This window comes from Argopecten irradians, chromosome 4 (genome assembly GCF_041381155.1).
Source record: "Argopecten irradians isolate NY chromosome 4, Ai_NY, whole genome shotgun sequence".
Lineage (NCBI taxonomy): Eukaryota > Metazoa > Mollusca > Bivalvia > Pectinida > Pectinidae > Argopecten > Argopecten irradians.
Genome location: NC_091137.1, coordinates 11,980,751 through 11,996,356, shown reverse-complemented (window position 1 = coordinate 11,996,356; position 15,606 = coordinate 11,980,751). Strand labels below are relative to the sequence as shown.

At 37.0% G+C, this 15,606-nt stretch overlaps 1 protein-coding gene across 1 annotated transcript in view; it reads right to left on the bottom strand.

Moving 5' to 3' along the window:
- The window catches only part of LOC138320616 (uridine phosphorylase 2-like), a 48,491-nt gene that overhangs the window by 6,920 nt on the left and 25,965 nt on the right, over positions 1 to 15,606 (bottom strand). Inside the window, exons 4-7 of the mRNA XM_069263717.1 lie at positions 6,151 to 6,271; positions 4,858 to 4,928; positions 2,987 to 3,122; positions 1,248 to 1,394 (exon numbers count right to left, since the gene is read on the bottom strand). Of these exons, the coding sequence (XP_069119818.1) occupies positions 1,248 to 1,394; positions 2,987 to 3,122; positions 4,858 to 4,928; positions 6,151 to 6,271 (475 nt within the window). The remainder of the gene's footprint in view (positions 1 to 1,247; positions 1,395 to 2,986; positions 3,123 to 4,857; positions 4,929 to 6,150; positions 6,272 to 15,606) is intronic.

Sequence of the window (15,606 nt, the reverse complement as noted above, 5' to 3'; positions counted from 1 at the left end):
TGTTTCATAGAAAATGATTAAGTTTCATGCAGTTTAAAAAGATAATCATATATGAAATGGACGAGTTGGTGGGAAACAACTCTGCCAACATAATGAGGACGTAGATCTATGTTTAGAGGGAGGGAGTTACTGCCAGTGGTAAGGCAATTATTATTAAGGGGAAACAACTCTGTCATTATTAAGCCATCTTGCAGAGTGAATATATAGGTGACTGGATAATTATTTAGGGGGGGGGGGGGGACAACTCTACCATTATTAAATGTAGATCTTGTAGAGTGGATACCTGCAGGTACATGTTTTTTATTTCAAAAATACATTGTATTTTTATTAAATCAAAAGATTCTATCTGGAAAAGGCACTAGGCAAACCTGATATATGCCTAGTCCGCTAAAACTGCCAATATTATTAGCTTTTTTTCGCCTAATATGTATGTGTTATTAGGCAATTTAAAAAAAAAAAGCCAAATAGGCAGGTTAAGCAGACTAATATACCCCCTCTCCACATGATGATATGCATGCATAGTCGTTCCAGATTGAGTCTTTAGAATAACATTTAACAATACCGGTAATTTTTAGAAATGACACAAATCGTATATGTTACTGAAAAACACACTAATATATAATAATGTACATGTACTGTCGAAGAAATTACATATGGCGATGAATATCATGTATATATTCCTGTTGTATTTGATGCTAAATAATATATATTCAATATTCACTTAATGACAAACTAAGGTTTTGATTTACAGGTGCATATTAGTGAATAATTATGAAGGGGGAACAACCCTACCATTAATAAATGGATACTTATTATCAGTAAAAACGATTTTTGTAAAGGAACATTGCATTGTTCCTTAAAATGACTTTCTCAGTGTAGTAGAATGTATATTACATGTGGTACCATTCTGTGGGTAGTGACAAAATGTTGATACAAACCCTTTGGATACTGACCTACTTTTCTCATCATCTATACCAGTTACCAATGATACTAAATGTATAATTAATGTACCTACCTAGAGATTTTCTGATAGTTACCTTATCTATTTGTACATATTCACTAAGTACTGATCTACTTTTTATAGCATTTGGTATGTTAAGGTCTGTTTCAGGCATTAACCTGGATTCATTAAAGTCAATACAAACTTAAAGCTATATATGTACATAAATGACCATGTTTATAATTATCAATTTACATTTCTAAATTGACCTATTTTGTACATTGACCTATTTTGCAACGTGACCTACTTTTGATGCCAGCTCTGTGTGTCATGGAGGCAAAGCAAAGTGACTCCATCTCTATGTTAGCTACCCTGCGGTGATGTGCTCTCTTCAGAAACGCCATTTTGTCTTCTGGAGTATAGTCACAGAATGCTCCGTCTAGTCTGGCTTGGCCTGAAACACAATATAGTCTATATATAGCTGAGTCAAAGGTCAGTTCAAATCAGTACAAAATACCACAATAAATCATCTCAATGTCACGGATGGCTCACTTTCCATACAAGTTCAATCAGTGATGTAACCTTGACATTGGTGACTCCATCAATAGTTTTTTTTGAAACATGACCCATGGAAATTTGAATTTAAAAGCAAAATAGTGTAATAATCAAAATAAGAAGAAGTGTATGTTAGGGAGAAAAGCTCAATGAGAGGACTAGTAGTCACCTGTGAAAAGCAACCTTTAATGCTATCAGAAATGAGGCTTTCAGGTGTCATACAATATGAACCATAGACACCAAGGGACACCAGTGTTTGTCAAGGACCTTAAAACCCTCTGATCCTAATGTATCAGAGAGCTGAGAAGAAGATTTTTTATATTTCAGTCAATTTCACCATTTGTGGTTTTGTGCCACAGGCATCTTTGGATGGGGACAATTCAATTCATGATTTTTGTTAAACTTTTGGCCATGGAAGGTTCAGTGATTTTGGAAAAGAAAATGAATATTGTTTATGGTTGCAGATTGTATGACACATGATGAATGGCTGACAAAGATGGACAAATGACAATTAGAACACTTTGTCTCACAGGTAAATAAAGATATTTCACTTTTTGAACCTGATTCAAACGTCAAATTGGCTTCTATGATTTTTTGTTATAAAAATCCTCCCTCCCCTAACAAAAAGAAGTGTCTAAAGCAATTCAAACTGATTCTCTTAAGATTTTCTGCAGTTTCCAGAAACTAATCATTTGTTACAGTATATTTGTATTAAATCAGATTCCCCATACTATTGATTGGGTAGGTAGTAGTGTTTACTGACATCAAAGTATACACTTATCATGGCTGTTGAGAACACAATGCATAATGGAGGCACGACTATGTATTGACACACTTTTGTTGTATTGTTGTGTGGAGCTTTAACAAATATCCCCTAAGTTTCTGTGTATCAGTAGAACAATTGAACATCATGACAGCTTCACAAGGCTTAGTAATATCCATGGAAGCACAAGGTTAAGGTCACTACTAGAACTGCACAGATATTGAATTATTAATAAGACATTCAAAACATGATAAAATAAAAACTTCATATGAGAAACAGTTACTATGGTTGTTTTAGATATGAACTTGGGAATCAACTTCACATGAGAAGCATTTATTTTAGTTGTTTAAATATGAACTAGAATATGCTTGTAAGACACAAACATGGCAGTCTCAATGTCAAGACAGGTTTACATTACAGTAAAACCTGCCATAGTGACCACCTCTGTATAAAGAACATCTGTTTATCACGATCATTTAAATATCTTGGGGTCCTACATGGTGTTACCTGTGTATAACAACACTTGGCTATTCAGATAGTTTCTCCTATTCATTCGTTACAATTTTATTTTTCATGTTTAAAGTGAAGAAAATGTTTCATCCTCGAAAATAAAAAGCTATAAAACATTGTTTTCAATGCATCAATTTAACGTATACAACTTAAGCAAGAAATACCTGCAGGTACAAATACAAAAAGTTCTTACCACACTCAGGATCCAGACAATTTACCTTCATAAAAGTCATAAGTACACATGGTCTTGCCAAGCACGGCATTGATACCCGTCTCCTTAGCAACCTCCTTCAGTTCATTGTTGAGTTCCTGATTCAGGAGGGCTGGGTGTTGAATTATCATCCCTAGGGTGGCCTACAGGAAATACTATTTTTTCTTTAAACTTAAAACTTCTGTTGTAAGACATGAATAATCCTGCCTCATATATATATATATATGACAAGAGGCCCAGGAGGCCTTGACAGTCACCTGAGTGCTGCTACAGAAAGAGCATTGCAAAGTTGGTTCAAATCTGTAAAAGGTATTTAAGAATCAGAATAAACTTTAAAGTTGAACCTTCGTATTAGAATTTTTATTTTTTGTTTTTCATTTTGATAGTTAGTGTATTATGTTTCCAAACCTTATGCTTAAAACTCCAATTTGCTTTGCTAACATTTAACAAAAAAACAAAACTAGAAGTCAGTCAGTGTCAGTGATTTTATAAATTTCACTTTTTCATCTATGAAGATTATTTGGTTCCATCAAACCTGTGAATTCAGAAGCAGATTTTTGAAATTTTAGCCATTTTGACCCATTTTGGCCCCGCCCCTCTGGTCCCTGGGGCTTAGCCAAGACCAATATGGATATGGTGTTCAAATGCTATTTCAGGCTAATAATTCTAACCCAGTTTGACTCATTTCCTATTAAAACTAAGCAAATAATGTTTATAAATGTATTTTTCCTATATAAACTATAGTAAATTTGACCCACTCCCCAGGGGAAAGTCTGAGATCCCAGAGCCATGAAATTCACAATTTTTGAAAAGGGGCTTATGATCTTCCAATCTATGAAGAGAATCTGGTCCCATCAAATCTGTGAATTCAGAAGAAGATTTTTGAAGTTTTAGCCTATTTGACCCCTTTTGGCCCCGCCCCTAACGCCCCTGGGGGTCGGCCAGGACCAATATGGATATGACGATAAAATGCTATTTCAGGCTAAATATTCTAACCCTGTTTGACTAATTTCCTATAAAAACAAAGCAAATAACTTTCATAAAGGCGTTTTTCCTACATAAACTATAGTAAACTTGAACCCCTACCAAGGGGAAACATGAAACTCCAAGGTCATATAATTCACAATTTTTGTAAAGGACCTTAAGACCTCTCCATCTATGAAGAGTATTTGATTCTACCAGTTCCTGAATTTCAGAAGAAGATTTTTGAAATTTTAGCCTATTTGACCCCTTTTGGCCCCGCCCCTAAGCCCCCTGGGAGTCAGTCATGGAAAATTTGTCTACAGTTATTTCAATCCAGCCAAGCTCTTAAATTGAAGCCATTTCCTCCAACTTTCCAATCATACAAAGAAAGAATTTGAAATAAATGTTTAAAGATGCTCCATAGCTGACAAACAATATTTTTTCTCAATAAAAACCAAGAGCAGACCAATTAGTGTTTTTCTTCAGTTACAAAAAATACTTACTTCGTCTCAGGTGACCTAAAAATCCTGTGGCACTATGTTGTATATGGAATGAAGTACTGATTACGCATTCACCAAAAGCAAAACAAATTATTTCATATTATATTTTTAGTTAATTAGACGTATATATACATGATTAAACACCAATTATTGTTTAAATGATGAGTATTATTTATGCTCTGTCGGTGGTGGAGCATCTTTAAAAACAAAGTTTACCTCAAATGAAGGTGCTGAACTCCAAGAGTTCTAATTATATTTTAGATTTTTTTCTTTTACATTTTGCACCTTTTGGACAACCTTAGCATCAGAAGAAACTGGGTTGATATTGTAATAAGTTAGTAATCTGTATACACATTACATGACTTCAAGTATTTCTTGACGTCCCATCAAATTTGTCAGTATTTATATCACTCACCACTTCCATATATGGTCGCAAGATGCCATCAACCGCTGCCTCAGATATAACCACAGTTCCTGGCTCCAGGCCTGCAGAAAACAACAACAATGACTTTTCATTTATACCAGATGTCAATAAAGGGAGTAATAATACACTTTATTACACGATAAAGATTTTCTAAGGATACTAATTGCTTACCAGTATGAAGATACAAACAGTAATGATTCTTGGAAACCAGATAAAACTAGAACTGTCACCAGAGAGAATGACTGAACCCCCACACAAATAACTCCATAGGCGACATTGCAGAACAATAAATAGTTTACTCAACTCCCCTTTATGTCAGGGATCTGTGTACTAAATTGTGTCGTAATCTGTAAAGTAGTTTAGGAGGAGTTTGCCAGACAACGTTTTGAGGAGACAGGCAACCTGATTCCAGTACATACCCCCTCCCCTCCCTTTGTATGTACTTTTATCATATGTTACAGTAAAACTGACGGCTTTAAGTGTTATAACTTGGTGTATATGATGGTTTTCTGATTGACTTAAAATAAGTTTGTTATTCAAATAATAGTACACTACCATTGGATTTCAAAGTTAGGTGCTGCTCCTTTAATTTTCAATCTTAAAAGAAGTTTTTCTAAGTCTGTGATTGGTCAGTTTTTTTCACCTGAAATGTCTTCAGTTAACCATGACAGTGTCCGGGTGTGGATATTACAACAAAGATAGTAACCCCTAATCTGTATTGTGGCTGCACCTCAACATACCATACAAAAGTGAGACAGAGCTGGACAGTATTGGTTGAGATTCAGGACAGGATAAGATACTGCTGATACAAAAGAACAATAGAGCGACACATAACATGGTAACCCCACGGGGTATGAACTGAACAGGACTGATACGAGACCAAAACGTGTAAAACTGGTTTAAAGATGCTCCACCGCCGACAGACCATAAATGATGCTCACCATTTGAACAACGATTGGTGTTTAATAGTGTATATATGTCAAATAAACACAAAAAATAATACAAAATAATTTATTTTGCTTTTGGTGCATGCACAGTCAGAACTTCATTCTACATAGTGCCACAGATTTTTTTTGGAATGCAATGAATTATTTCTAATATTTTTATCTTGAAGTAAGTTAAGAAGCTCAAACTTTCCAATGGTGGTAATGGTGTAAAATAAGTAACTTTTGGAATTGAAGAAAATTACCCAAATCGTCTGATCCTGTTTTTGATCGTGAAAAAAAACACCATTTGTCGGCGGTGGAACATCTTTAAATTTGAATTAATTAAGTTGTGTTATACCTAGTCCTCCACTTGTCCCGATCCTAAAAAAGGTGACATCAGTCGGGGAACACCCTGCATGGTTCAGCAGCTTCAGTATCTCATGGATGAGAATGGAAAGAGAGGGAATCCCCATCCCATGCTAAAAATAGATTGAAAAATAAATAAAGAACTCGGGAACACCCTACAAGATTTAGCAGCTTCAATATGCCATGGATAAGAATTGAAAGTGAGGAAATCCTGATACCATACTACAATAGAATTTATTGTGAAAGAGAAAACATCATGACATGGTTAATTCAAATTTTAACACATAAAAAAATAATGAGGATCCAAGATATTTTTATAAATACAATTGTAGCAGGATGATTAATAACTTTGTGGCCAGATTACAAAATTTTAATTCCCTAAAACCTAGTTTTCTCGTTTTAAGCCAAACTCAGGAAAAAATTCACCACTTAATATTTGAAAAACAGACAGTCGGAGGAGAGAAAGGAAAAAAAGGGACAGAGACAAAACAAAAAGCGTAGATAGAAAAAGAAAGAGGAAATGACATGGGAGAGGGAATAAGACAGAAAGAGAGAGAGAGACAAAAGAGGGAGAAGGAGGTATTGTTTGTAGATCTATAGAAACCAATGTGACTAATGGCTTATAACAAGAACTTTTCCAATATGTGTTTACACTTTAACTATAATGGTGAGTGTTTAACTTCCTGGGTCTCTTATTCTTATCTACGCCATTGTACATTAACATTGGAATGACAAAACAGTTCCAATCACTTACGTCACAACTCCTTTCATCTCTCCTCTCCACCTTATCAATGTTTTAATGTTATGTTTTATTACTCTAATATTTAAATTGGAGAGAAAAATCAATGATTTCATCAACTGTGCTTTACTCAATAACATCAGAGTGACTGAAAACCTACTCTCTACTCATCATGAGTATTCAGTAGATCATGTATATAGTATTGGCTGGTACGGACATTCAGGTAGAATTTAAAGCATATTTGTTTTAAGTAGGCTTATTTTAGGCAAAAATGCAGTATAAAAAATGTTTTATATAGTTAAAATCCAACTTCATTGGTAAATTGGAATGTAAATATTTAATATTGACATATCTTTATAAATCCACAAAAACATAACCCTTGACAAAAATCCTCCTTGTAGAGCGGGACAATGGGCACGTCATGACATTGTACAGTGCGTGTGAGCTGTCTTGTCCCTACTTTGGGTTAAGATTCAACTTTTCTCACTTTCAAGGGGTGAAATAATATTTTCTCTATAATTTCTCTCTATTCTCTATTCTCTGTTGACAAACAACAATTTTGATGTGATGCATTGAAATGCTATTGGCATAAGGTCAACATAGTCGTGACATCATTGTGTTGTGTGTGCAGGCTGCCTTGCCCATGGTAGGATAGAAATTTATTCTGCAACCAGCCTTGACATTGTCGAAATACACATACGCGTCCCACCTATTGCAAACCAACATGACATTTATTCAAAGAGCAATGTTGATCCTTAATTTCACTGCATATATATAAGATATCTTGATTGAGATATAAGATATCTCATATAGTATATAAGATATCTTATTTATTATATAAAATATCTTATATACTTTATAAGATATCTCATATTATTTTTAATTAATCCTATATAAGATATCTTACATAGTATATAAGATATCTCATTTAAGTTATCTATATAAGATATCTTATATAATTGAAATTTCGTTGCTATATAAGATATCTTATAAGAAGGAATGAAATTTAAACAAATGCCCAGAAATGAAGTCTCCCTACCCGGAAGTCATAGAGACTGTAGAGTATACTTCTACTTGTTCAGCCAGACTCTTGTTGGCTTTGCATGCTACACCATTATCAAGCGTTTGGTTGAACAAGACAAAAGTATGCATTTATAGATAGGTCACCATTATAGCCAATATATTTTTGTTGTTGCTATGTTCGAATTGACAATTAGATTGATGGGAATTAACTGCTTCTGTGTTTTCAATACATCGTTGAAAACAACCAAACAGCGGTTGATTCTCCTTTCAGTGCCATCTCTGTCATTGCAAATGATTCTAAGATGTGTTCTGAAGAGCTCGAATGATGCTCGAGGGAGAAATTAGTTTCTGATTTTAAATGGTACGAAATCTCATTCTATATCAGATATCTTATATAGCAACGTTATTTCAATATATATATATATAAGATATCTTATTTAATTTCTTTATGAGATATCTTATATGCTGTATAAGATATCTTATATGTTATATAAGATATCTTATATACTTTATAAGATATCTTATGTATATGAATTAAATACGGGATAGACCTTGCTCCTGCAATAAATGTTAAATTAGCTTACCATAACCACTAGCTGTATTTGAGCACAAATTCAAAGGACAATGTTTGAAAAACAAAAATTTGGAAAATAAATTTGACATCTTTTACTTGAAAGTGTTGGTATCTCCATCCAGGTTAGGAGAAAGAGTCATCTTTTCTGTAGCAATTTCTGCTGGATAACCCTATCAAGCATAGGAGAGATATCAATTGTGTTTCTGAGTTTGTTTATGCTGATACACTGCCTATGTATATTTTATGAATGGTCTATAGAAGCTATTTTGTCACATATAATTGGTAGCTTTGTTTTTCACTTTTCATGCTTTTGTAGTTAGCCAAATAATGAAAAAATCATATCCATATCCACATAATGGACAATATTCCACTTAACTGCATCATTAAAATCTCTTTGAAGCACACCATTATTGTCACACACAGCTGAACTTCTGTTGTCTTAGATAGTGGCATCAAAATTTACATGACACCAACTCAAGATATCAATACCACTAAACACAACTAGATTACCGACAAGTCAGGAAGGGCAGCACTATATGACTGACCACCAGGGTATCAGACTCTACTACAAGTCAGTAATTATATATTATAAGGGCTCCACTATATGACTGACCACCAGGGTATCAGACTCAACCACAAGTCAGTAAGGGCCTGGACCATCGCTATATGACTGACCGACCAGGGTATCAGACTCTACTACAAGTCAGGAAGGGCCCCACTATATAGCTGAACCACCAGAGTATCAGTCCCTACCACAAGACAGGAAAGGCCCCCCATATAAGGATGACCCACCATGGTATCAGACTCAACCACAAGTCAGGAAGGGCCCCGCTATATGACTGACCGACCAGGGTATTAAACTCTAGCACAGGTCATGCAGGGTCCCGCTATATGGCTGATTGATTAGGGTATCAGCCTCTACCACAACTCAGGAAGGGCCCCGCTATATGAATGAATGACCAGGGTATCAGCCTCTACCACAAATCAGAAAGGGCCGCGCTATATGGCTGAACCACCGGGGTATCCCCCTCTACCACAAGTCAGGAAGCGTCCCACTATATAGCTGAACCACCAGGATATCAGACTCTACCACAAGTCAGGAATAGCCCCGCTATATAATTATTCCACTAGGGTATCAGCCTCTACCACAAGTCAGGAAGGGCTCCTCATATGACTGGCCCACCAGAATATCAGACTCTACCAAAAGTCAGGAAGGGCTCCTCATATGACTGGCCCACCAGGATATCAGACTCTACCAAAAGTCAGGAAGGGCTCCTCACATGACTGGCCCACCAGGATATCAGACTCTACCAAAAGTCAGGAAGAGCTCCTCATATGACTGGCCCACCAGGATATCAGACTACCAAAAGTCAGGAAGGCTCCTCATATGACTGGCCCACCAGAATATCAGACTCTACCAAAAGTCAGGAAGGCTCCTCATATGACTGGCCCACCAGGATATCAGACTCTACCAAAAGTCAGGAAGGCTCCTCATATGACTGGCCCACCAGGATATCAGACTCTACCACAAGTCAGGAAGGCTCCTCATATGACTGGCCCACCAGAATATCAGACTCTACCAAAAGTCAGGAAGGGCTCCTCATATAGCTGAACCACCAGGATATCAGACTCTACCACAAGTCAGGAAGAGCTCCTCATATGACTGGCCCACCAGGATATCAGACTACCAAAAGTCAGGAAGAGCTCCCCATATGACTGGCCCACCAGGATACCACAAGACTCTACCACAAGTCAGGAAGGGCTCCTCATATGACTGGCCCACCAGGATATCAGACTCTACCAGAAGTCAGGAAGGCTCCTCATATGACTGGCCCACCAGGGTATCAGCCTCTACCACAAGTCATGAAGGCTCCTCATATGACTGTGCCCACCAGAATATCAGACTCTACCAAAAGTCAGAAAGGGCTCCTCATATGACTGGCCCACCAGGATATCAGACTCTACTACAAGTCAGGAAGGGCCCCACTATATAGCTGAACCACCAGAGTATCAGTCCCTACCACAAGACAGGAAGGGCCCCCCATATAAGGATGACCCACCATGGTATCAGACTCAACCACAAGTCAGGGCCCCGCTATATGACTGACCGACCAGGGTATTAAACTCTAGCACAAGTCATGCAGGGTCCCACTATATGGCTGATTGATTAGGGTATCAGCCTCTACCACAACTCAGGAAGGGCCCCGCTATATGAATGAATGACCAGGGTATCAGCCTCTACCACAAATCAGAAAGGGCCGCGCTATATGGCTGAACCACCGGGGTATCCCCCTCTACCACAAGTCAGGAAGCGTCCCACTATATAGCTGAACCACCAGGATATCAGACTCTACCACAAGTCAGGAATAGCCCCGCTATATAATTATTCCACTAGGGTATCAGCCTCTACCACAAGTCAGGAAGGGCTCCTCATATGACTGGCCCACCAGAATATCAGACTCTACCAAAAGTCAGGAAGGGCTCCTCATATGACTGGCCCACCAGGATATCAGACTCTACCAAAAGTCAGGAAGGGCTCCTCACATGACTGGCCCACCAGGATATCAGACTCTACCAAAAGTCAGGAAGAGCTCCTCATATGACTGGCCCACCAGGATATCAGACTACCAAAAGTCAGGAAGGCTCCTCATATGACTGGCCCACCAGAATATCAGACTCTACCAAAAGTCAGGAAGGCTCCTCATATGACTGGCCCACCAGGATATCAGACTCTACCAAAAGTCAGGAAGGCTCCTCATATGACTGGCCCACCAGGATATCAGACTCTACCACAAGTCAGGAAGGCTCCTCATATGACTGGCCCACCAGAATATCAGACTCTACCAAAAGTCAGGAAGGGCTCCTCATATGACTGGCCCACCAGGATATCAGACTCTACCACAAGTCAGGAAGAGCTCCTCATATGACTGGCCCACCAGGATATCAGACTACCAAAAGTCAGGAAGAGCTCCCCATATGACTGGCCCACCAGGATATCAGACTCTACCACAAGTCAGGAAGGGCTCCTCATATGACTGGCCCACCAGGATATCAGACTACCAAAAGTCAGGAAGGCTCCTCATATGACTGGCCCACCAGAATATCAGACTCTACCACAAGTCAGGAAGGGCCCCGCTATATAAACGTCTGACCAGGGTATCCGCCTCTACCAGGACTTTATCACAAGCCTATGACCTTGACTTAAATCCCTTCCAGTCAAATGTTTATTCAGTTTTTAACAATTTTATATCATAATACCACCACAAAATGTGTGTCAATTAGTTACAAAACTTTCGTTTTTATCTTGAAATCAAAGATGACCACTGGACCCAGTTATACAGTAGATCTAGATAGCATTGGGAATCATCCTATTCAATTTGAGAATAATATTCCACTTCCTTCCATCGTACGAAAGAAAAAAAGGATGGACAGACGACAACCTGATTACTATAGAGCACTGTGACCTATCTTTGTAGGGCCCTAACTACAATGTGGCCAGGATAACAACCATGCATACTTATTAATTCTAACAGTACATAATACTGATAACTTGAATGTTGATTACCTATCACAAACTGATAATCATATATCATTGGTTATTATACAAAAAAACCCATTTCTAAGCCAATTCAAAATGATGACAAACCTTTATATGATTTAATGGCTCATAGTTGCCCTAATCAAAATGCTGAGTGCTAAACAAGAGCTGACATCAGGCTGTTTATTTATGTCATTCTATTACATGTATTAGCGGCAGTTCTATATGTATAATGAAGGTAATATATAAGTAACTTTTTGGCGCTCTTTAGGCCGCACCTTCACTCAAAATTCTTTTTTGATAAATAATTTGGGTTAAGTCAAAACAAATATTTTTCAGCCACCTTCATGAAATGTGAGCCAGTTATCCTCAAAAAATCGTTGTTGCGTTGTTTATTCTTTATTATTCATTTTGAGAGAACAGAGCTTGCTGCTTTCATAGTAGAGCTTACAGAATATAGGGGTTTTGAGATCCCAAAACGATGAGGGTGAAGTACTACTTACCGTCGATTAGTCCCACCTTCCAGTGATTATGACGTCATGAAAATTATGCCAAATGATGACGTCACAATCACTGGAAGGTGGGACTAATTGACGGTAAATAGTGTAAAAGAAGCGGGTCGGTGTGACTTGTACATAGTGTTAAATACGGTCTCTGTCACTCAGCTGACGGAGCATGCTTCTTTGGCTCAGTCGGTAGAGCCGTAGATTTCCACGCCGGAGACCCGGGTTCGATTCCTGGTCGGGGCACTCGACAGGAATGTGTATTTTCCCTGTTCTTCTACAATAGTACTTTACCCACATTGCTTTAGGGTCTGGAAACCCCCATATTGAGGGATACTAAGAAAGTGTTCTTTCGGAGTTTGTGTACGAATAAGTGGAAAAATTTTAATTCTATGCAATAGACGACATTTTTCACAGTTTGTATTTCAGCTGTAGGTTTTACGCTTTGGTTGTTTTTATATCACATGATCGTCATGTACGTAACGGACATGGGCATATATCATTCTTCGCTGACAGAAAAAATTGCAAGACGCCATTTTGTTGGACAAGAAATTTGTGAATTTTCCACCCTAATCCTCTTCGCTGTTGCTCAATATGTTATGTACCAATACTCTATGTTCTACTGATGACCATATGAATGTTTGCCATCTTTAAAGTATCTTTTTGTATTATTGTCCATCCTTGCTCAATATGTTATGTACCAATGCACTATGTTCTACTGATAGCCACAGGGACTTGTAACGTAGGTGGTGAGAAAGTCTGCTGTGTATACATGTGTACTATATACTATATAAAAGGACTTTTATATAGTATATAGTACACATGTATACACAGCAGACTTTCTCACAACCTACGTTACAAGTCCCTGTGCTGATAGCCATATGAAAGTGTGCCAACTTTAAAGTATCTTTTTGCATTATTGTCCATCATTGGAAGATTGTGTAATTTTTCTCAATATGATAAACATATGTACCATTTGCAATTACGGGGTATTATTAACAGTGTGGTAATTGTCAGTGTTATCTTAATATCATGTAGCGCTCTTTAGGCCGCACCTTCACTCAAAATTCTTTTTGATAAATGATTTGGGTTAAGTCCAAATAAATATTTTTTGGCCACCTTCATAAAAGATGGGCCAGTTATAATATCGGCTAAAAATCCTTGTTGCGTTGTTTATTCTTGATTATTCATTTTTAGAGAACAGAGCTTGCTGCTTTCATAATAGAGCATACAGAATTGAGGGATACTAAGGAGGTGGTCTTTCTGTGTTTGTATACGAATACAGGGAAAAATACATGTATTACATTTCTTCTATCTGATGTGTGGAATCAAGATCTAATTATAGTGTATAAATATGTATAACTATAGTACCAACAATCTAATGGATAAAGTGATATTTAAGCATCATATACACATGACATACTGCATCCATATATCCTCAATAATTTTCTGAAGTAAAGTTTAATTAAAGTGATAAGATACACACCTATATAGACTCATTACATCAGCTGTGAGAATTAATGAGTTATTTCATAGTTGTCTCCCAACAACAAATTAACAGGAAACAAATACTAAGCTTCACTATGGTGCAAACTCTCAATTATGATAAATATTTCATTTTATGATCAATATTTATGATGAAAGCCTAGAATTACCATCACCTTTAATCAGCTTAGGGTTGAAGTATGAACAAGACAAGAAACTACTTTTTTCATCATCTGCTATGTCACACATTACTGTACATGGTACAGGTTACACTGGTTCATCTTAACATTGCAGCAAATCATTATCTATAGAACAAGCGGCCTAATGGGCCTTAACAGTCATCTGACTGTAAATACAATAAGTAATCAAAGTACTGAAAGTATTGAAGGAGGCGTAACTCAGATTCTAGATAGGGTTATGATACATAGAACTATTAAAGACAGATCATAATACAGGTAATCGTACATATTCAGCTTATTTTCAATCAAGTTTGATTGAAATAGTTATGCTCCTGTTGAGCTCAGCATATACTGGCAGTAGAACGACTGGTTGACCCATTGTCAGTTTAATGTGACCAGGTGTGTTGGGATACTTGGGTGTCTTCAGTGGCATGTTCCAGTGATATCATTATACATGTAGCACAATGAAAGGGCAAGAGTTCCACTATACAAGAACGCCCAACAAATACAGCGCAGTCTCTGCATGCTACACACAGCATACATTGGTGGCCGTCCATGCCATTAATGAATCCAACAATCAAATATTGCCAAATCCAGTGTCAATCTCTCAATGTTAACAACAGTGTAAGTTGAAGTTGAAATCAATGTCCAACAATTTTCTCTCAAGGGATATTCCATTAAAACATTTAACCCAACTCAGGATATTAGGTAAAAACATCAATACCCCTAATTTCAATTTACAGAAGTTAAAACTTGATTGGAATGTTACATTTTGTTGCAATGGAAATACTAGTTAATATTTTAATGGAATATCCCTTTGTATGGAATACACAATATCTGCAGATAAACAAGTGATTGTTTTCACAGATCAAGTGACTCTTTTAGACAGATAAAACTTTTAACTTATCATATAACATTGAAGCTTACCATGTATCTACATCAACTATCAAGTGAACACATCTGCAGATAAACAAGTGATTGTGTTCACAGATTTACAGGTCAAGTGACTAAAGTCGGATTAACTTTTAACTTCATATAACATTCAAACATACCATGTATTTACAACAACTATCAAGTGAACACGTCAGCAGATAACCCTTTACCACATGCAAACTAGTAAACTGCATCATGCTTCCATGAGGAAAGTATACAATGTACAATTGTTTGCAACATCTGTCAAGTGTATGCACCATCTCAATGGCACTTTGTGAAGTTTTCGGTCTGGATTGATCATACGTTTTTAAGGTTGGATTTATTTACTTTCATGTTTATTTTTGAGAAATGTTTTGGTAATAAAGTTGATTTAGAATGAATCAAACTACACAGTGATGCTATCATTTCCAAATATTATTCGACATGAAGACTTCAAAATTAATAAAACATTTACATGTCAGAAAATGGGCGAGT